The 23,682-nt window shown below is 43.1% G+C and overlaps 1 protein-coding gene across 1 annotated transcript; it reads right to left on the reverse strand.

The window, feature by feature from the left end:
• Positions 1-5,332: 5,332 nt before the first annotated feature.
• Positions 5,333-7,413, reverse strand: LOC133143897 (uncharacterized). Its single transcript, XM_061266153.1, has 2 exons — positions 5,629-7,413; positions 5,333-5,543 (listed from the first exon to the last, which is right to left on the reverse strand). Exons 1-2 carry the CDS (start codon positions 6,794-6,796, stop codon positions 5,533-5,535), a joined length of 1,179 nt encoding a protein of 392 aa, XP_061122137.1. The 5' UTR covers positions 6,797-7,413; the 3' UTR covers positions 5,333-5,532.
• Positions 7,414-23,682: the final 16,269 nt, after the last annotated feature.

Here is a 23,682-nt window from a genome sequence, read left to right on the forward strand (position 1 = left end):
AACCCGTCACAGATTGCGGTAAACGGACCAACACCTCGAATCTCTCCTAAGAATTGCCACAACACATTTTACTCCAGGCTGTGACGCACTAGCAAAAAAGGGAGACCAACAACACTGTTCCCACTGAAAATGAACGGGAGGCTCTCAAGTTTGTTGTAAAAAAATGCATTTTGAATATGATTTGTACACATAGCAGGGATTGAAACTTGCGACCATTCTCATTTTCAAACAATGCAGGATGCTCAAGGACATTGATGCACCACCTGTTTGCAACTAATCTTAACCTGTAAAGTTCTTAAGGCTTACATTAAGGAAATGTTTCCCGTTTCCTCACCTCTGTTACCAGGTGTTTGTGAGTTAAAACTCTGCTCTGATTTTCAGATACCCCTCACCGTGTTGCCGTTTTGATAACCGTTTTTTTCCATGTATAATGCGCCCCCATGTATAATACGCACCCTAAAAATGGCATGTTGATGCTGGAAAAAAGCCTGTACCCATGTATAATACGCACCCAAATTTTGACTCCTACTTAAGTCCGTAAACGTAAAATTATTTCAGAAAAAAGATCATCTTTGGGAACAACCGGATGTTATTCTGCTGGTCAGTATCACTGCGCATGCGCTAGCAAACTCAATAGCGAAGAAATTTTTTGGATTTGTGTAGGGTACATTGTGACAGCAAACGAGCAGGTGATCGAGCAAGCGTCTGATACGAGAGCATTGTGTCCGTATGGAGCCTGTTTGAAGTGAACAGCAGAGAAGAAAGCGCATCTGTAATGGCGGCCTCCGTATCATATCCGGATAAAAAAAAATAAAAAAAAAATTCCCCTCTCACCCTCCGCGGGTGGTCTCCCACTCCAAGCTCGGGTCCTCTACCAGAGGCCTGGGAGCTTGAGGGTTCTGCGCAGTATTTTGGCTGTTCCTAGCACTGCACTCTTCTGGACTGAGATGTCTGATGTTGTTCCTGGAATCTGCTGTAGCCACTCCTCCAGTTTGGGGGTCACTGCCCCAAGTGCCCCAATGACCACGGGCACCACCGAGGCCTTCACTTTCCAGGCCTTCTCAAGCTCTTCTTTGAGGCCCTGGTATTTCTCTAGCTTCTCAAGTTCTTTTTTCCTGATGTTGCCATCGCTTGGTATTGCTACATCCACTACAACGGCCTTCTTCTGTTGTTTATCCACCACCACAATGTCCGGTTGGTTCGCCATCACCTTCTTGTCAGTCTGGATCTGGAAGTCCCACAGGATCTTGGCTCGCCCATTCTCTGTCACCTTAGGGGGTGCTTCCCACTTTGAACTTGGGGCTTCCAGTCCATACTCTGCACAGATGTTCCTGTACACTATGCCAGCCACTTGGTTATGACGTTCCATGTATGCTTTCCCTGCTAGCATCTTACACCCTGCTGTTATGTGCTGGACTGTCTCAGGGGCCTCTTTGCACAGCCTGCACCTTGGGTCTTGTCTGGTGTGGTAGATCTTGACCTCTATTGCTCTGGTGTTCAGAGCCTGTTCCTGTGCAGCCATGATGAGTGCCTCTGTGCTGTCCTTCAGTCCAGTATATCCTTCAGTATATATATATATATATATATATATATATATATATATATATATATATATATATATATATTTTTGTACCCATGTATAATGCGCACCCCAGATTTTAGGACAATAAATTAGTTAAATTTTGCGCATTATACATGGGAAAAAACGGTACTTTATTTGGATGTATGCTTTTACAGATTCTTCAAGATGATATATTTGGTCAGAATGTTTGCCGTTTGATGTGATCTCATAAGCTAAACATCTTTCATTAATCTGACCTGCAGGCACTGAAGTGATGGAGACTGTTATTCATATTAACAGTGTCGTATTTTATGAGAATCACTGATAGCAGTTTTTTTGTGATTTTTTTTTTTTTAATGCTGTTAATAAATGCATTTGTTTTCAAAAAACATGTTTGGAATATCCATGTTTTACTACCTACTAAAGGCCAAAATCTTTTATGCAATGACCTTTACAGGTCGCTTATATTACTTCACACAAACACTACGTCCATCTGCTCCTGGTTCAGCCCTCCGGTCCAAATTTAGAACCCAGTTCGGCCCGCGAGTCAAAAAGTTTGCCCACTCCTGGGCTAAACGATACGGTATGCTAACATGACATAAACACAAATGAGGAGCTGAGAATGGGCCTGATGTTATTCAAATAACTATAACATAAATAACACGTTTCTCAAACCATCTGTGTCACTCCAAATTATTAAATCCATCGATCGAATTCGTCCTCCTTTCTGTAAACAACGCCGCTGACGTCGGACTCGTCGTTAGTTGCAGTTCAAATTATTCCACAGGCCCATATAACGATATATAAAGTATATATAAAAAAACTATCATAGAAACAACAATATTATCAAATCATCTGTGTCACTCCAAATCATTAAATCCAACCATCGAATTCCTCGTCCTTTGTGCGCCGCGCTGCTGACGTCGGACTAGGCGTCAGTTGCAGTTCAAATTATTCGACAGGCCCATATAATTATAAACAACAATTTTATCAAACTATCTCTGTAACACCACGTCATTAAATCCATCGATCAAATCCTTCGTCCTTTATGTAAACAACGCCGCGTGTGCGCCACGCTGCTGACGTCGGACTAGGCGTCAGTTGCAGTTCAAATTATTCCACAGGCCCATATAATTATATACAAAATTTTATCAAACTATCTCTGTAACGCCACATCATTAAATCCATCGATCAAATCCTTCGTCCTTTATGTAAACAAGGCCGCGTGTGCACCACACTGCTGACGTTGGACTAGGCGTCAGTTGGAGTTCAAATTACAGTAATCCCTTGCTACATTGCGGTTCGTTTATCACGGTTTCACTACATCGCGGATTTGTTTTCCCAAATTAAAAGAAAATAAGATTCAAAATAAAACTTTTAAATTGCGGAATTATGGCACAAATGTTGCCCACTCGTCAGCAGAAGGCGGGGAGTGCCCACACAATTGCAGTGCATACACTTGTACCTTTTTATAAAAAAATAATCTATATTAATAAGAGTTCTAAAAACACATTTAAGTGTTATAACTTTTTATAGAAAAATCGTTATAATAATAAAATAGTTCTAAAAACATATTTACAGTATGTAAACTTGTACCTTGTTAATAAAATTGTTACAATAATAAAAGCTGCTCTAAAAAGATATTTACAGTATGTGTTAAGAATTCTCCATGTTACTTATGTTATTCAGCCGTGCTTTGATTTGAGGTAGGGTGCTTTATTTTGAAGGCCGTTTTCAGATACCATTTCAAATCATTAAATCTCCTGAATCTGGAAGTCAATGAATGAACCTCATTGTCAGTGAGGCTCCAATTATTCCACAGCCATAGTGCGCCCTCATGCGGTTTAAAGTGAAAATAACATGTGAAGTGATCAACTATACTAGTAAGTAATGTGTTAATGATCAAGTAAAAATCTGTGAATAATTTCACATATAAGTCGCTCCTGAGTATAAATCAGCCCCCAAAACTATGAAAAAAACCTTATAGTCCGAAAAATACGGTAGATCATATTTTTTTACGTTTGGCTGCTAATCGAATGAAAAACAACATCACTGTCTCATGAATTTGTACACCTGATTGGAATATTACTGCCTCACCATTCACCACCAATAGGCCAGCAGGCAGGTGACGCTCCAGCAAAGGCGGTGTTGACTAAGCAGTAGCAAATTACCGAGCCTAGAGAGAGTACCAAACAGTTGCTAAGTGTGTAGCGAGCACAAGTCGACACTGCAATTGTGTGTTTCTTGTAAATGCAAATGAATGTAAATTACCTGATAATGATGCCGGAACTGTGGTGTCCCTCATGGCTCAACCCGAGGTCCATAATTGTTTTTAAAACAACATTTCCTGGCTGTCTATGCATCATCTCAAGTCCAGTGTTTGAAATTCTTGCACCCATCTGTTCATTCTTTTACCTTCACTCTCCCTTCAAAGAATCTTATCTCACTTCAGTGAGGTGCAAAGTTCACCCAATTAACGTCAAACCCAGCTGAGATCCTGCATGACACCGGTGGTCCACACACACAATATTGCCCTCACTATAATCTGCTGCGGGGTTAAAAACAATTCACTGTAACACATCGCATAGCTGACAGACCCAGCCAGCACCCATTGGCTTCCTTTGCGTTGCATTTTTTTTTCATGTCCTCCTCCCTCCTGGTGTCACTGCGACTGTCACATTGCCACATACCTTTCTCGCCTCCTAATTCCCTTTTGCTTTATTCACCTCCTTTTACTCTTGCCACCTGCCTTTGCCACCTACACAGCATCCGAATGTACACAGCAGCAACACCAAGATAACACCCAGAGCCAGACAGTAAGACTTATCAGGTTCTACTTCATTGACTTCATTGAGAGGTAGAAAGCAGAGGGAAGAATCCCTTGTCAGCTCCTTCACTTCCCGGACGTTGAAGGGATGCTACCAAGCCGCGGTTGAAATGTCGGAAAAAAGTCGGTACCGATACCGCGGTCGGCAGTTTCACCTTTCAGACTTTAAACACTGCGTCAATACTTCTCTTGAAACTTTCCTCTGACTGGGCTGTGATACATGATTCGGGTAGGCGGTTCCAGCTATTAACTACACGGGTAGAGAGAGTGGCGTCACCATGGATGCGTAACCTCCTCGGTTTGTATAGCTTCAAACTGTGACCACGTGTCGAAGTATCATTATTTAAGATGAAATACTCCCTCAGGTCTTCACCAAGTTCGCCTCGGAGAATGCGCCGGGTATATATCAGATCTCCTCGGTGACGACGGTAGGCCAGAGAGAAGAGATTCAACTGTTCCAGTCGATCTTCGTAGGAAAGCTGGTGAAGTTTTGCGACTGTTTTCGTACCGCGACGTTGAACTCGCTCCAGCATATCGGATTCGTACTTGGTCAATGGGAATACTGCAGGCAGTCCGTACTCAAGAATGGGACGCACGTGAGAGATAAACAGTAGTCTGAAAATCGCAGGAGTCATACGGGCAAAAGACCGTCTGATGGATCCAAACATCCTGGTGGCAGCGGTGACCTTCTTCGTGGTGTCAAGACTAGTCTTTAGGTCTGACGACACTATGACACCAAGGTCCTTCTCACTTGTGGTGTTTTTAAGGAGATATCCTCCAATATGGTACGCCCCGAGTGGATTCTGAGTTCCCATGGAGAGCACTGAACATTTGGCATGGTTTATTGGAAGCAGCCATTTTTCCGTCCAACTTTGGAGCCTATCTAACACGTCTTGGAAACAGTCAGCATCCTCGACGCTAGTAACTTCAGCCCAAAGTTTTAAATCATCCGCGTACAGTAAACACTCAATGTTCAGTTCTTGCGGGAGATCGTTGACGTAGAGCTTGAAGAGTTCGGGTCCAAGGACCGATCCTTGTGGCACTCCACTAGACATAAGCACAGGCGCTGAGTATGCGTCGTTGACTTTCACTCGCATATAACGTCCTTCCAGAAAGTCAGCAATCCAGGATAAGATCTTCCCAGTTACACCAACCCTTTGGAGTTTAAGCAGGAGACGCATGTGAGGTACTCTGTCAAAGGCTTTGCTAAAGTCCACGAAAATGACATCAAGGCATTTACCAGCGTCGACGGCAGCTACCCACTTCTCTCTGGCTACTAAGAGATTCGATACACAGGAACGTCCTTTCTGGAAACCATGCTGAGCAGCAGTTAGCACGTCAAGCTCGTTCAGGTGATTTTGTAGAGCCCGCTTTAGTAGTTTTTCCATGACCTTACAAACGATCGAGGTCAGACATATGGGTCTGTAATTTGTCGGATCATGGCGAGCTCCTCCCTTGAATATTGGTTTGACTGTGCCGATTTTCCAGTCGACAGGTAGACGTCCGGTTTCCAAGGAAAGCTGGAGTATGTGTCGGACGGGTTCTGCAATATGCTCGACAATAGTTCTGAGGAAAGCTGGGTGCATCTCATCTGGCCCAGGAGAGGAGTCCGGCCGTAACTCCAGAAGTGCTTTCATAACATTTTCTCGCTCAAATACAAGATGGTGGAAGCCTGAGTCAGGAACAGGAAAATGGGAATCCAGGATCTGCGGCTCGACGGTATACACAGAGGCGTATTGTGAGCCGAGTGATTCAGCTTTTTCGGCATCCTGGAGAAGGAGATCCTCAGAACCCGGGGAACGAAGGGGAGGTATGCCGCTTCCTGCCTTGGTCCTTCTCTTCAAATAAGCGAACAGGAGCTTTGGGGAAGTCTTGGATGTCTCCGCCAGACGCAGTTCATATTCGGTTCGTTTTTTCCGCTTCATTTGTGTGCACCGATTTCGAACTATTTTGTAGCGATCATAGTCCACGGGAGATTGAGACAGTTTGAATCGATCCCATAGTTTACGACGACTTTTCAGCAAGAGTCTTAGTTCACCATCAAACCAAGGAGGACCTTTGGTGAAGGTTCGTTTCCGAGAAATTGGCACATGCTCCTCCACAAGAAGTTCAAGTTTGGAACGAAACAGGGTCCAGGCATCTTCGAGTTCGAGATGAGACGGAATACTCCAGTCTGTTTGAGCAGCAGCTTCCTGAAGAGTGGGTTGATTTGTACGCCAATAATTTCGACGAGGTCTACCAGAATCGTTAATTGATGCACAACCGCTCCAGTGAAAGGAAATTGTACAGTGATCACTTCTCCCGATTGGCAGCGAACATTGCAATTTGTCGATGTCAGTTGGGGACGCTGTTAAAACAAGATCCAGGATGTTTGAGGTTTGACCAGGAAACATACGGGTTGGAGACATGACATGCTGGGTCAAATTGCAGTCGAGGATTGTATCAAGCAGTTGGGCATCGAAAGTTCCTTGATCTAGGTTACAGTGGAGGCTGTCCCATTCAATAGCGGGCGCATTAAAGTCACCGACAATCAGACAGTCTCTGCCTCTCCCGTGACATCGAAGTTGATCTAGTAGCTCAAGCTCAGTTCCTTGAGCAGACGGGCTTCTATAGATGACGCCAACTGTAACTGATTTGCGCCCATTGTTGACGCGGCACCATAGGGTTTCAATTCCGTTGTCAGCATCGCAGTTGGTTACTATCGAGTGGACACGAAGTTCCGCTTTCCAGTAAAGGATGACACCGCCACCAGTTCGGTGTTCGGGACGATCGGACCGGGTTAGGAGGTAACCTGGAAGCTGGATCTCAGAATCAGCGATCTCTGGGGTTAACCACGTTTCCGTGAAAGCAAGCAGGTCAGGATGTTGTTCCTCTACAAGGAGTTCAATGTCATCTAGTTTGTTACGAATGCTTCTAACGTTGGCCGTGATCACCCTTAATCCCAAAGGCGATGTTAATGCTTCGGGATAAAGGTAATCGGTCTCCAGGTCTCTCTGGTCCTCTTCTGAACAACGCGAAAATCCACAATGCGTAGATCAGTTTCACCGGCTGCACGGCGAGTACGAAGTTCAGTGACTGCATCTTTCATTTTGATTCGATCCTCCGGCGATAGGTCACGCAGCACATAGAACTTTTCACCTTTCAGGCGAAAGGTTCTTTTGAGAACGCGGTGGCATTCCGCTTCGTTGTTAAGTACGAGTTTCAGCGGGCGCGTTTTTGAGCAGTCCTCCGATTTGCGTCCAAGCCTGTAAGCTGAGATAACGTGTATCCCTTCTTCACCTTCGTCAAACATGAGTGACACCATACGTTGGAGAAATGTTTGATCGTCAACAATTCTCTCGGCCGAAGATTCTTTCAAAGATTCCGGGGCATTCACAATTATCAAACATCTTTCACGAAGTGGAATAGACGGGTTGGCTCTGCAGTTTTCGGCTGCCTGATGCTTGGAGTTTTCAGTCACCTGTTTTTGTAGCGCTGAGAGTTTGTCTAAGACAGTTTGCATCTGAGAGCTGACATTCGGAGCTTTTGGTTTGTGTTTCTTGTTCCGTACAAGAATAAAATCATCTTCTTCTTCTTCTTCTTCTTCTTCTTCTTCTTCTTTGGGCGCGTCGGGATCTGGGCTTGCAGCAACAGCGGCGTAGGTTGCCTTTGGAGCAGGCTGTTTTAGGACTGTGGGTGCTGTCAGGGTGGAGATATCCGGCTCTGAGTTACACTTTGTCAATGGCGTTGTCGTAGAGCAGGATGAGGTAGGAAAGGTGACCCGAACCGGGGAGCAGTCTGCAGAGCGCAAAACTTGAGTTACGGGAGCGTTTTGGGGAGTGAGTGGTGGAAGTCCTGACTTTACGCGCATATCGCTAAATACACACTGACAGTGGTCACAGAGGAAGTTCACAGCCGAGGAGGTTACCATCCGTAGGCATTCATATTCCGCCTTCTCAATACCGCAACAGGCGATGTGAATCCATCCGTCGCACAGACTGCACTGGACGGCCTTCGACTTTGTGGTTACTCCACGAGCACATTTAGCACATTTGGTCTTCATGATTATCTTCGGCGTCGTCGAACTTCGGTTGCAAGTAGAAAATAAAAATATTTCTCTTGTTGGTCGTCGCTGCCTTCCTCCAATTGTTAGATGGATGGATGTAACGTAGTAGCTGGAGTTGACGTTTGACCAACGTTCACACAAGCGAAAGCTACTTAAAATGATTTGCACAGGGAATCATTAGATGGCCACTAATCCCTTATACAATTAATAAAAATATCATAGGGATAATATCAAAACAACAGGTAGCGTCTATAAATTGTCTAAAAATTACATTTTCGGTGATGCTATTGTCATTTGCACAAAAGGAGTCCCACAGAGATCGGTTTTAGGCCCAGTCGTGCATGGATGATACATCAACAAAATCATCATCATTGTACAATACGATCCACAGAGGCCTGATTAAATTGTCAGCATAATTATTCAAATTTCACAAATTAGCTGCTCTTTCAGCTCTCTTAATTTTCAACTCGCTGATTTTGGCACTTACTTCACCGTCTAGTGTTCGCGCTAGGCTAGGGTTGGCAAGTGAGTGAACGATTTGTTCAAAGAGAACGATACTTTTCAGTGAACGAGAGTGAACGAATCACTTCTTAAAGTGATTCTTTTTTTTTCTAAATCATAGTTTTACCAGGTAAGCCAATTGAGAACACTTTCTCATTTACAATGGCGACCTGGAGGCAAGGTGTGTGAAGTGTCTTGTCCAAGGACACAACGAGATGTGACTGTGACAGAGCTGGGATCGAACTCCCAACCCTCCGGTTACTAAACGACCCACTCCACTGCCTGAGCCACAGCCGCCATACAACTTCAACCAGTAGATGTCGGTAATGCCCATTGAAGCTGGTGCCACCTCGCCGTAAAACAAAGAGGAAGAAAATGACGTAACTTCCCGTTCACGAACGAGTCGTGAATTGCATTTCCCGTTCACCTACGAATGAATCTGTGAGTGAATCGATCAGTGAGTGATTCGTTCACTCACAGATTTGTTCTTTGGTGATTCGCATTTCCAGTTCACCGCGAGAACGGATCAGTGAGGGAACGAATCCTGGCTTTCCCGTTCGCGAACGAGTCAATGAGTGAACTGCCTTCCTGTGCATCAACGGATCAGTCAGTGAATATGTTGCGTCTCCTGGCGTGAACTATGTAAGCCAGAATGTAGATTTACGATTTACTTATAGTAGGTTTTGAATAACGTTTATGTATATATATGCCTAAATGTTGTTATTCAATATATCGACCGCAGTTTCACATTAGATTGCTGGTTTGACATGTACTTTTATTATTATTATTATTATTATTATTATTATTATTATTATTATTATTATTATTATTATTATTATTATTATTATTATTATTATTTTAATAAACATTTATGTTATAACTTGTCTGGTGTTTTATTCCTTGTTTTTACATTCGCCAATCAAAACATAAAAATCAGACATTTGGTTAACTGCTTTATATGACAATAGGTATGTGTTTTACGTTGTTATATGAGTTGGTGTCCCCAAAATTAACAAATGCCGGCATAACGTTTTTTTCCCCCCAACCTTTTATTCAAACACAAACACATTCGATGTAATAACACCATCAACTACAATCCAACAAATACAAAATTAAAACATCAATGTCGGCATAAAGTGTGTCGGCTGTCAAAGGCACAGCGGCAATGCTATCTGTCACTCACTCGTGAATCTTCGCGAACGACCAATCAGCAGCACCAGCGAGCGTTAAATGGAGGAGGGACTTTAGTCAGTGACGTAATTTCCCGTTCACAAACGAGTCAGTGACGCAACTTCCCGTTCACGACCGGGTGAGAGACGGTTAAAAAAAATCGTATCAGTGTGTGCGTGTATGTGTGTGTGTGTGTGGGGGGGGGGGGGGGGGGGGGCTGGGGGTTATTAATTGAACGATTTGTTTGAACGAATCTTTTGAGTGAACTGAATCAGTTCACCTAAATGAACTGGAATGCACATCACTAGCGCTAGCTGTGTGACGTGAACTCCGTCAGTAAGCAAATCAAACGTACATGTATTAAGCATTCTGTTAATATTTTCTGCCTCTTGAGAGTGTAGAGGACAGAAATCTGTCTTTCTGGGGGGAGGGGTGAAATATTGTACGCTGCACAAATGAACCACGGCAACTTGTAGCATCAAGACATCACTCACTCCTTCACCCGCACCTTATAATATATTATTTATCCCCAGATCTACGTCACTTGCAGGCTCAAGGATGCAGCGGTGCCAAAGCTTCTTCTACAGCACTGGTATCAAAGTCAAGGCTCGGGGCCCAGATACGGCCCGCCACATCATTTTAGGTCGCCCGCGAAGAAAAATTGTGCCTCGAATTCGTGTCAACTCCAAAATTTCAAATTGTTTTCACTTTTAAAAAATATTGTTAGCAATTTTTATTACCAATCATTTTTTAAGATAATTTTTATTTTTAAATATTTGATTTGATTTCAATATTTCATTTTTAAATATTTGAACAGTTTTTATTAGTCTCTGTTTTGAAAACTAGTCATTCATCAGTTTGTTGTGTAGCCTATTTATATATACAATATATATATGATATAAGTTTGATTACAGCTTTGAGGTGACACCCTCTGCTTCCTCATACCTGCCTTCCTACACTCCACCGTGCCCATCCATCCATCCATCCATCCATCCATCCATCCATCCATCCATCCATCCATCCATCCATCCATCCATCCATCCATCCATCCATCCATCCATCCATCCATCCATCCATCCATCCATCCATCCAACCAACCAACCAACCAACCAACCAACCAACCAACCATCCATCCATCCATCCATCCATCCATCCATCCATCCATCCATCCATCCATCCATCCATCCATCCATCCATCCATCCATCCATCCATCCATCCATTCAATTGACAGCTTGTGAGCCGGCCTCGGCATAAATGACTGTAACATAGCAGAGTTCCACATCTGCTGGGTTCAATCAATCTCACTTTAGGAATCCTCCGTCGCAACCACGCATGCTAATACAAGACAGCCGAGTGGGCAGCTCCACAATAACGTTATCAGAAGTCCGCTGATCTCTCTTTTATGAAATAAAAGAGGAAGAGAAATTATTCAAGATTCAAGAGTTTTTATTCGCCATGTTTGAGCGTGCCAAACAAGGAATTTGACTTTGGTAAATCACAGCCTCTGTTCAACATTTAGGTGACCAACAACACTCAGGATATGTGAAAAATGGCAAATATTCTCAAACATCCCCTGATCTTAAACTCCCAAGAGGGCAAGGAAAAACTCAAAACTCCAGCTGGGGGAAATGAGAAACCTTGAGAAGAGACCACAGATGGGAGGGTCCCTCTTCCAGGATGACCAGGCTGCAATGGATGCAGAGGACACATAGTACAATCAGTGTAGACAATTCAAAAAAGGTGTGGAGAGCAGGATGTTATTGCACAGTAATGACTATGAGACTCTAAGAGTAGTGTGAATTCATCAGAGCAACAGCCTGGGGGGAGAAGCTGTCTCTGTGTCTGCTGGTTTTGGCGTACAGAGCTCTATAACGCTGTCCGGAGGGGAGTAGTTCAGACTGCAACCTGGGTGAGAAAGGTCTGTAGAGATGTTCCTTGCACGTTTCCTGGTCCTGGACAGGTACAAGTCTTGGATAGATGGGAGGTTGATTCCAATTACGGGGTGCTTAGTATTTATAATGTGGAGACAAAAGGGGAAATACAATGTCAGATATCGGTTAGATGGGCAGAAAACTCACAGCGATCCCTCTCTTAAATGCTCGGTAATGACTTTGGGAATGCGCCACAGGGAACGGGGAAAGGCTCACGTGTATCGTCGGAGATCTTGATTGTATTGCCGCTGGAGAAGTAAATTCACCCACGCCCCCCCCTCAGAGGTGAGCAAGTGAACTTTCATTATTGCACATTGTGTCGACCCCCAAATAACTCCACACAGGAGACAGAATGATTGATACTCTTCATCATCTTGACCTCCCTTGCTGCCCTTATTCAATTCCAAATAAGTGGGAAGCTGTGTCCACCCAGAGTGAGGAACCCTGCAACACTATTGATCCACAAACACCTTCCACCCCACTATTAATTTAATTAACAGAGTGCGTGGGTGTAAATAAAAAATAAAATAAAAAATTGCACAATATGAGAGCAAGGTAAAAATAAAATGGCTGTAATAATAACAAGAGATTTGTTGGTTATTTTACTGGTTCTTTTATCACAAACAAATTAATTAAGTTTCATTACCTGACATGTTTTGGCTATCACTTCCGTCTTCATCAGAGTAATGAAACCTAAATAGTTTGTTTGTGATAAAAGAACCAGTAAAATAACTAAATAAATAACAAGAGATTTGATTGTCTCCCTGGTGGAGGTAATTAGTTGTTCTTAAAAAGCAGACCCCCAGCTGTCCATTTTCTGAAAATGCTACGAATCAGCGTTCTTCTCCACTCTTGGATTGCCGTTGTATCGTGAAGCCACCTGACTCTTGAGTGAAGCATTGCTAAGAAAAAAAACAATAGCGTCCATTTTTACGAGGAGATACACGAGGCCGTTGACGGGGTTTGCTCGGCGGACCCTCGAGTCTGTGTACACTTGAGCGGCGGTGCAGATTTATCACATCAAACCTGTAGCCAGTTGCTACATAATTCATTTGAGAAATTCCGCCAAGGCTGCACATAAAGAGAGCGATGACGGCAGGGGGGGAAACACCGTCTTCATTTGGGGGAGAAAATGGAGCACCTATTGTGCAAGATTATTACCTCCACCACAGATGTGTTGAAAATTCTGCATTTTGAAAATATAGCAGACTCGAAGCTTTTGTGTTCTGGCCGCAAAACCTTTCCCTCAAAAGTGAACAAAAAAAAAAAAACATGGCCGACAGCCTTATCTGAAAGCATCAGAAATGGACGATCAGCGGGAGGAGAAGATCTTTGATGGTGTACAATTTGGTGGCGGTCCAAAACACGCTTATTTTTGTTCAGAACAAAGGTTTTGCCTGAGCCGCCTCCCTTTTTTGTGCGTTGACCACCTGCTTTTCGGCCGCTGCCAAGTTGAGGCGAGCGTTCCCGTGCCGCTTGGCGGACATATGGCATCGCTCGGAAACTCCAAAGACAAGCCTGAGAATACAACATCTGGCTTAGTGTCCTTATCTTCTCCTCTGTATTTATTGGGCAAACACACATTCTTCTCCATTTGTGCCACTGTTGTGATTGATAATCAGCGAGGGAGGCTAACTATTATCTGATGAACTTGCTCATAAATGGCAATCACTCAATGGCGTGAGAAGACATGACAACCTAATTAGAGCAAGGGGAAGGAGGGAGGATGGTTGCCCCCCACCCTCTTTCCTCCCATTACCTCGGCCCTGCAGAATATTTGCTTTTTATTTGAATTCATCTCTCCTCCTTTCATGGAGATTGGATTAGTGCCACAAGGAGAAAAGAGTCTGACAGGCAAGACAGATGCAGTCCATTCATATACAGTCCTCCAGGAACGGCCTAATTCTTAACCTGTGAGCTTCTGTTCGTCCCACTGTCTCTTAATGCCCTTAAAATACTGTGAGCCGAGGGTGAATGTAAATGAAAAATACATAATTCATTTTCCCACGCCGAGGTGTAGCCGGGATGCCTTGCTTGTGTACGGGAAGACAAAAAAAACGATTTATTATCCATTTTATTGATTTAGCTCTTTTTGTGTGTGCGCAATACCCAGGATTGTTTTTCATTTTCCGGAATAAGTTATGCGCAGCTATTCAGCAAACGCCCACCCCGTGTTTTCCTACTTTCAAAAGGATGCACTTGAATAACAATAGGAGAGGATTCACTTTTTATTTGGGAAAAGAAATGAATAGCACTGAAAATGAAAAGAAGAGAAAAAAAAATTCTCCCCAATATGATTTATGGGTGAGTGTTAGAAGGCTGTGTAATGATTCAGCAAGTTGATCAAGTGTTTGTGCCACGCTGGCTGATCCAGAAATATTACGTCCCAATCGAGAAGAGACAGCATTGCGGATCAATTACAACTAACTTGTGGCTCGCCAAGCACATATTCACTACATCGCTGTCCAATCACCTTGACACCTTCAGCAATATTGAGTTCAGCTCCCTTTGGAATCAACAGTGTAAAACATTTCTCTGCGCCACGCAAGTCAAAATGTATTTTCTGAGGGCAATAATTGGTGTCATGGTCATGTAATACTTTGCAAGTGTAAAAAAGAATATCATAAAATTCAATATACAAGTCAGTGGACTTGGGCAGTGGGAAAGTTTATAAATAATTACCGTTTTTTTCGTGTATAATGCGCAAAACTTAACTAATTTATTGTCCTAAAATCTGGGGTGCGCATTATACGTACATGGGTACAATTTTTTAAATTTTTTTTTTTTTTTTTTTAAGAAAATCATGGTACAACAAAACCAACAACAAGACGGACCGACAAAGTCGTGGAACAAAAAGACAGGGTGACATTACCAAAGACAGGAACAGAAACCAAACAGACACCGTGACAGTAACACATTCAATGATCCGACGGTGAGCGAGGGGCAGACAGGACTAAAATACAAAACACGTTACATTGATTGAGGTGACACAGGAAGGGAGGGGCGACGCGAACAGAAACTATGGCAACCTAGACACATAGCAAAACTGGGGACGAGACATGACAAATCTCCCTCGAAATAAAACTTGAAATCACCTTTCTTCTTGTTTGTTGTCAATCGCGCATCTCATTCAGCCATCCTGCTCAACACACTTAGTCAGTAAAATTCATAATTGACGACACATTGTTTGGTGCAATCCTTGATGGTGTGTTATTGTCAAATATTGTTTGTTTTTTAATCTCCATCGCGGACCGGACGTCATACGGAGGCAGTATGACTGCGCATGCGCACTATGGATCCGATGCGCAGAATGGATGCGCAAGACATGTCAGCTATATAAAAAGCGAGAGTTGTTTTCTTCCTATTAGTTTCAATTCACAGTTTAATTAGCAGTTTCAATTATCAAATAACAAAATGCGTATTACAGGTAATATTTCATTTCACAACACTTTGCCTTGTTCCTTTCGTCTCTGCTGTTCACTTCAAACACGCTCCATACGAACGCAATGCTCTCGTATCAGACGCTATAATGCGCAAAATTTAACTAATTTATTGTCCTAAAATCTGGGGTGCGCATTATACATGGGTACAAAAAAAAAAATATTATTATTATTATTTTTTAATCCGGATATGATACGGAGGCCGCCATTACAGATGCGCTTTCTTCTCTGCTGTTCACTTCAAACACGCTCCATACGAACACAATGCTCTCGTATCAGACGCTTGCTCGATCACCTGCTCGTTTGCTGTCACAATGTACCCTACACAAATCCGAAACATTTGTTGCGGCTCCGAGTCACGACGAGGGGCAAGTTTTGGTTTCCAAGGGTGTTTTTATTCCTCTTCAACTTCTTTTTCACATGTCCGCACGCCTTTTTCACATGTCCGCACTGATCGCGGTGGTGCCTTTACGGGCAGTCGGAGAAATCAACGGCAACAAAAAAAAATACATCCAGCCTAGTTAACTTAACTTAAGACCATACCAAAGACTATAAAAATGGGACCCATTGCCTCCCTGCGTGTGTGACGATCATTGGGACTTAAAAAAAAAAAAAAAAAAAATTGGGTGCGTATTATACATGGGTACAGGCTTTTTTCCAGCATCACCATGCCATTCTTAGTATTATACATGGGGGCGCATTATACACGGAAAAAAACGGTAAGTAGTGATTTGGTCACAGGGTGCTGTAGTATGTACAAAAAGGACAATTACTTTCTTCCTCTTGGAGTTGGGGGCGGGGCGGGGCAGGGGTCAAAGGGGACGAAAAGCAAACTAACATCAGATATCCTCCATTACTGATTTATCATAGCCATCTTGAAAAGATATCAGCCTGTTGTCGCTATTACTCGTAGCCGTGAGCATCCACCACGGGACTCCAGACAACTTAGTCGACACGTAATGTTTTCCATGATGTATCCAAGTATTGTTTGCGGGTTATGAACCTGAAGTATCGCTGACCTCAGATGTCACAGCGCGTTTAATATTTCATTCTGGGAGGCGCTAACTTCTTTAGGGGGGAAATTGGAAGGTGTAATACCAAGACCATGGACATTGTGGATGAACAAAAGAGGAAATAAAACAAAATATGAGAATGTTATTTTGCCACACAGTGCCTTTAATAAATCTTACGAGAGCGAATAAGGAGGCTAGAGTCCCTTCACCCTCCATCTAACTTGCTCCGCCTAACCTCAGGCGTTCTATGCGCGTCAATGTGTCAGAAGCGACAACCATCGGCTCCGTCAATCGAGAGAAGATCTCGTTCTCGATAATTAGCTGACAAAAGGAGAGAAACCTCATTTTCCTAGGAGGCACAACGGAGAAAAAGAAATCAATAGAGCCGACACGTAATAGCGAGCACAATTGACTCTATTGGGGGAGATGTTAATGCCGAATTAAAAACGTGTCGGGTCAATCTGATGTTCTTTGAATCCATATATGCTGTCAGGATGCTCACTAATAAACATCCCCGCAAATAGGCTGTAAACAAGAGCCAGCATTCTCTACCTCACTTGGCTAATATTTGCTTAACCCTTATAGAAGGCTTGGATAGCGCCGCTTAGTTCCCGGACTCGTTCTTGTCTCTGACATTATTCCCCCCAATCTGGTGTTGATGACAGCGCTGAGAGCAGATAAGGCGTGCAACAGAGACCCCACAGATTTGCCGCGTGACACCTTCTTATTAACGCACTCGTCAGGCCTGCCTGTGGTCCACATCCGGCAGTGGTGATAAAGAACTAATTAAAGATGGTAAAAGGTGAATATGATTTATTTATTTATTTATTTATTTATTTATTTATTTATTTATTTATTTATTTATTTATTTATTTATTTATTTATTTATTTATTTATTTATTTATTTATTTATTTATTTATTTATCTATTTATTTATTTATTTATTTATTTATTTATTTATTTATTTATTTATTATTTTTTTGTCAGTTTGTCATGTTAAAGACATACCTGGCAGATTTTGGCAATACTCTTTTATGATCGTATTGCAGGGGCGCTTGGTGGTGGTGAAAATAATCAATAAAATGTCCCAAAACACATTAAATCTATTGTTACAAATTTATTTTGTTGAAAAAACAAACGAAAACAAAATAAAAAAAATAAATAAAATAAATAAATAAATAGATAAACAAAAACAAAATAAAATGTGCATGAGTTTGCTTTGAGTACTCATACGGAAGCGTGAAATTGCCAATGTGGAGTAAACATTTTGGGGCGTTCAAAAGTCGTCGTAAGCTAAATGCTAAAAACGTTTTTTTTTACTAAAAACCTTTTATTTCCCTCATAATGTCAATGCTATGTTTAGAATTTGGCCGGCATTATAACAATACGTTCACTTTTCTTTGTAATAAAAATTATGTAATAAAAAATGAAAACAATGTTTAGTCAAATGCTAAAATAAAAACTAGCTTTGTTTTTATTAGCGCATGGGTCACTTAATTGGCAATAAGGGTAGCATTTAGCTTACGTTGAAACTTAAACTTCAAATAACTACGCAACTAATAACACCCTTTTATGATTGGTTGGATAAATCAGTGAAATACAAGCAGTTTTATTAAAGGTTCACTTGCCAATTTGGCATCATTCCTGAATGAATTGAGAATAAATTCTAAATACAGCATTTGCCTTAATGGAAGTTCAGACTATTACAGCTAATGGCAGCTTTTATGTGGTTCTTTTATGGCTTCTTGAAATGTCCTCTAGTCTTATTACCTTTATTTTTTAACCGTTATTTTTCCCCCGTCAACATTTTAGAGTTTTTTTTAAAAAACTTTTATTTGTCACAGAAGTTTACAAAGTTTCAGAGGATTCATTTATTGTTTAATTGTTCCCCTGAGGAGACAAGTGTCAGCCTGGATCTTTGCTCTTCTTACATAATGAGTAAGAATGACAAGAGAATGGAAGCAGACACAAAACAGATGGAATTAATGAAAGCAGTTTGTCGTTTGTTTGGGCCCTTATTGTTCCCCTTCTCTTTGCCGTCACACTTTGCAAGCCTTTCACTGTATCGCTCCGCCTGCTTATCAAGCTTTTCACAGTCATGTGATCACGGAAATGTTTGTGTCTCCTCAAATCGTCTCAATAAAAGGAAAAATTAGAGGCTGAGAAATGAGATGAATGACATTTATACAGGAGGAAACAAAAGTCTGTGCATGAATGATAGGAAATAAATAAATGACCTTTTTGGGTGAGGTAAAGATTGTCTCCCTCAAGCAAGTTCAGGGTAGAAATCAACTTTTTTTTTTTTTTAATGGACTCCTCCGGTGACTTTGGGCTGTCAAGATGACGATGATTTCTTCTGATGAAGGCAGTATATCAGACTGAACACTTCATTTCATTCTTCCTCTTTGTGTTTCCAAAAGTTACGTGACATGGGGAAGAATAGAGAAGGCTTGTGAAGAGGAGAATCGTGCCGTCGATATTTTGGGATTTCACCTGGGGGGTCCTCCGCTGACTCGGTGCGTGTATATGTGGAACACTGCTAAGTTTAGACTTGTGTATGCTTTTTTTCGGCTGCAAACGCATCTCGCTCATTATTGGCAAATACAAGGGGTGGAATATCGACACTGTTTGTGTGCACACAAATGTGTTTAGTGTGTGTACGTGTGTGTGTGTGTTTGGCAGCCACCTGTTTTTATCTCAGTGTGCTACCAAGGAGACATAAGCCGTTTCCACCTGCCTCCTTGTTCCAAATGTCTTTGTGCTCCACATAACAGTGAGTGGGGAAAAAAAGACTAAGTTTTTTTTTTTTCTTCATTACAAGATGCCTAATTAAAGACCGAAGTAGATAACTTTTCGGAAGTTTTCCCGCAACTAGCACAGTTTTATTTACTATATGTATTAAAGTGAATAAATTAGCATGAGCAGGACACTTCTAATGCAGCAAACCTAATACTTTGGTTCGGTTAAAAAAAGAAAAAATCAGCTTGGGAACGTCGTATTTCTTCTTGTAGTTCTATTTATGTTTGTGTATGCTGTCTCGCGCCCAGGCTCGGCGCTTTTGCCTTCCGCACCTGTTGCTTCGGCGCACGCCGTGGACTCCGACGCATCTACAATGTATTGATCCCCCCGCCCGCCCGTCGGGTGTTTGGTGGGGTTGGTTCCTCTTGGGGACGTTGGGAGGGGGGGGTTCTGTCACCCGCAGGCGCCGCTGGCCACTCGACCACGCCCCCTTATCACCGAAATCACCGCCACCTGCCAAGGGCTCATTAAGAGCGCTATATCAGCGCAACCAGCACGTCACTCTCCATCAGCCTGTCTCGTGATGTCCGTGTGTGCACTGGTCCAAGTAAGCTTGACTTCCCGATTTATTCCAACTCGATTCTTGTCCTGTTTGTCTTGTCCGACCTGCTCCCCAGTCAGCCGCTATCCTCTTCAGAGCACTCCTGTCTGCGATCTGCTCTCGCCAGTGAGAGGTCCCACCGACCACTCTGGTCCCTGGTCCGCCATCCAGCCATCCATGCTCGACGAACCCGCTTCGCCCGTACACCACTCCAGCCCTCCACCGATCCCCTTCCCCTTGACAATAAACTCTGTGTCGTCACCGCACTCGGCTGTACTGTCCATCCGTTACAGTACAAACTGACCAGCACCATGCAGCCAGCAAGCGACCCGGACGCATTGTCCCGACTGGAGTGGGCAGAGACCGCTGTTAGCAGCCTGTCGGCTGATCTACGGACCCTCATCGAGACGGGCCAAACACAGCAACAACAGCTGCAGCGGCAGATCGAGCAGCAACAGCGGGAGATGACCCAGGTACTTGGCACCTTCCAAGAGCTGGCAACCCAGCAGGCAACACGTCATCCGGCCCCGCCTATGCCCAGTTCCACGCACACGGCCCGGCCGACCTCAGAGGCTAGGAGACTTGTGGATGTGCCGGAGCCCCGCCTTGGCAACATTGAGAAGTTCAGAGGCGATCCCAAGTACGTCCGGGCTTTTGTAACCAACTGCCACATCATGTTTGGTCTCCAGCCAGTTACCTTTGCGTCCGAACCAGCCAATGTGGGGTTCGTGTTGAGCCACCTCACGGGCGAGACCCGATTGTGGTGATTGGCCGTGTAAGTGAGGGGGGCGCCGGCATGTGACAGTTTTGAGGAGGAATTACTCTGCCTGTTTGACCTGGGCTCTGCTGCCGAGGACGCAGCCAAGGAGTTGGCGACGTTGAGCCAGGGAAGCCGCTCGGTAGCCAAATACATGCGCGCTTAAGTTCCAAACATTGGCTGGAAGTAGCCGTTGGAACACCCCGGCCCTGGTAAGCACCTTCCTCCACGGCCTCGCCGAGTATATGAAAGACGGGATTGGGGCGTACGATCGCCCCAAGACCCTGGAGGAGGCGATAGACCTCGCAGCCAGAGTTGATCACCGGATCCGAACGCGGTGGCGCGAACGTGAGCGGAGATCGCCGCGCACACCACGTCGTCACTTCCCCTCCTCAGGGCAGGAGCCACCGACCGCACCACCAACCGAGCCGATGGAGCTGGGAAGGGCTCGTCTTCCCGCGGAAGAATGCCTTAGACCAGTGCTTCTCAATTATTTTCTGTTACGCCCCCCCCTAGCAAGAAGAAAACTATTCGCGCCCCCCCTCCCCACCGTGACTATCCTAACTTGTCTTGTAAGTCGTAAAATGTTGCACTGTCGCAAACGTGACAGAAGTAACAATGAGAGCGCCACTGCCCCCTGCTGTAGTAAATGCGCAATTACACTTTATTCTAGTACTGCCAAAAAAAAAGCCTGTTCCCCAGGGTCACACGCGCCCCCCCAGATATAGCACCGCGCCCCCCTATTTGAGAAGCACTGCCTTAGACCAAGGGTGGCCAATACGTCGCGGTCGATCGCCAAGCCACTATTGATTGGTCGATCGCGTGATTTTTTTTTTGTTCTCGCACTTGACGCGTGTTCAAACAACGGCGCTAACAACACAACATAAACACGCTAGCTCGCGAGTTCCCTCCAATTGTCAGAACCCAGTTTTTTCTCTTAAACTTAAGAAAGTGTATAAAAATGAGTGGGGCAGTTGGCCATAGTAAGAAGTATCACTTTCATAGGGAATGGGAGTAGGACTTTTTTTTCACTATGACATATGTCATCGTGAATATATATATATATATATATATATATATTAGGGGTGTAACGATACATCGATTAATCGATATAATGTTCTACGATTTATTGGCATCGATGCTAAACGTAAACATCTATTTATATCGCCGTGTTTGACCTCGGACATTAGACGCGACTTTATTTTGAAATCCAGTTCATTGTTGCTTGCTTCCTCTTTCCGGGGGCAGTGCGCGCGGCGTTGTTGTGTTGTGAGCAGAGCAGGCACGTGAAAGGGGAGTCGACAACTAGTACGCGGCTCCTGGGCTGGTGCTATGGCTAGTGTCCAAAAAGACGAAGAAATTTGCTCCCCTTTAGGCTTCAAGTCATTCGTTTGGAAGCACTTTGGATTCCAAAGAAAATATGGCTCAACGGACAAGACACGTGCAGTTTGTAAATCCTGCCATGCGGTGATCAAATATTCAGGGAGCACAAATCTTGCTGCATATTTAAAGAAAAAACACGACATCAAAGTTCAGTGTTAAAATAAGCACTTTGTATACTGCAATACTCTTGTAATTTCCTAAATAAAGAGTTTGCAGTACCTTGTTGATTTTGCGAATGAATTGTTATAAATCAGGATATTACTGCAGCGGAGAGGAAGAGGCTGGACAAGGTGGTGAAGAAAGCCGGCGCTGTCCTGGGCTGCAGTCTGGACCGGGTGGAGGTGGTGGGGGAGAGGAGGATGGTGGCTAAGCTGTCCTCCATCATGGACAATGTCTTCCACCCCCTTCATGAGACTGTCAGAGCCCTGGAGAGCTCCATCAGCGACCGGCTTCGTCACCCACGATGCACCACCGAGAGGCATCGCAGGTCCTTCCTCCCTGCTGCCATCAGACTGTACAACCAGGCCGATCACCGTAGCTAACGGACAAATAACATGCAATAACGTGCAATAACCATATGTGCAATCACACTATGTGCAATATCTGTCTACCTCACACTCTTTTACCTGCTTTCTTTGCACTTTTTTTTGCACTATTTTTTTTTATCTAATTTTTTTTTATCTCCACTGTATATTGTGTATTGTGTATTTTGTATACACTGTCCATATTTTTTTTTTTTTTTTAATTATATATACCTTCTACTTCTTTAAAATCTTTTACCCCCTTCCCCGCATGCGTGTGTGTGTATATGTTAAGTGTACTGCTGCTAACATAGGAGTTTCCCCATTGAGGGAATAATAAAGGATTATCTTATCTTATCTTATCTTATTGTTCTATATTTTTTATAAAAAAAAAAAAAAATCAATCGTAGAGCACTATATCGCGATATATCGTGAATGAATTGCAGCAGGCTTTAAGATATCGGCAGATATCGTATCGTAGTTCTTTGTATTGATATTATATCGTATCGTGACAAAACCCGCGATTTACACCCCTAATATATATATATATATATATATATATACCGTTTTTTTCCATCTATAATGCGAAAAATGTAACTATTTTATTGTCCTAAAATCTTGCGTGCGTATTATACATGGTTACAACAATTTTTGAAGAAAATCTCCCTCGAAATAAAACTTGAAATCTCCTTTCTTTTTGTTTGTTGTCAATCGCGCATCGCATTCAGCCATCCTGGCCAACACACTTAGTCAGTAAAATTCATAATTGACGACACATTGTTTGATGCGATGATGCAATCCTTGATGGTGTGTTATTGTCAAATATTGTTTGTTTTTTAATCTCCATCGCAGACCGGATATCATACGGAGGCCGCCATTACAGATGCGCAGAACGGATGCGCAAGACACGTCAGCTATATAAAGAGCGAGAGTTCAGTTCTCTACCTATTACCGTTTTTTTCCGTGTATAGTGCGCAATATTTTACTAATTTATTGTCCTAAAATCTGGGGTGCGTATTATACATGGGTACAAAGAAAAAAAATTAAAAAATGTTTTTTTTTTAATTTTTTTTTTATTTTTTTTTTTAAATAAAGTCATGGTACAACAAAACCAACAACAGGACTGACCGACAAAGTCGTGGAACAAAAAGACAGGGTGACATTACCAAAGACAGGAACAGAATGACAGTAA

This window comes from Syngnathus typhle, linkage group LG19 (genome assembly GCF_033458585.1).
Source record: "Syngnathus typhle isolate RoL2023-S1 ecotype Sweden linkage group LG19, RoL_Styp_1.0, whole genome shotgun sequence".
Taxonomy (NCBI): Eukaryota; Metazoa; Chordata; class Actinopteri; order Syngnathiformes; family Syngnathidae; genus Syngnathus; species Syngnathus typhle.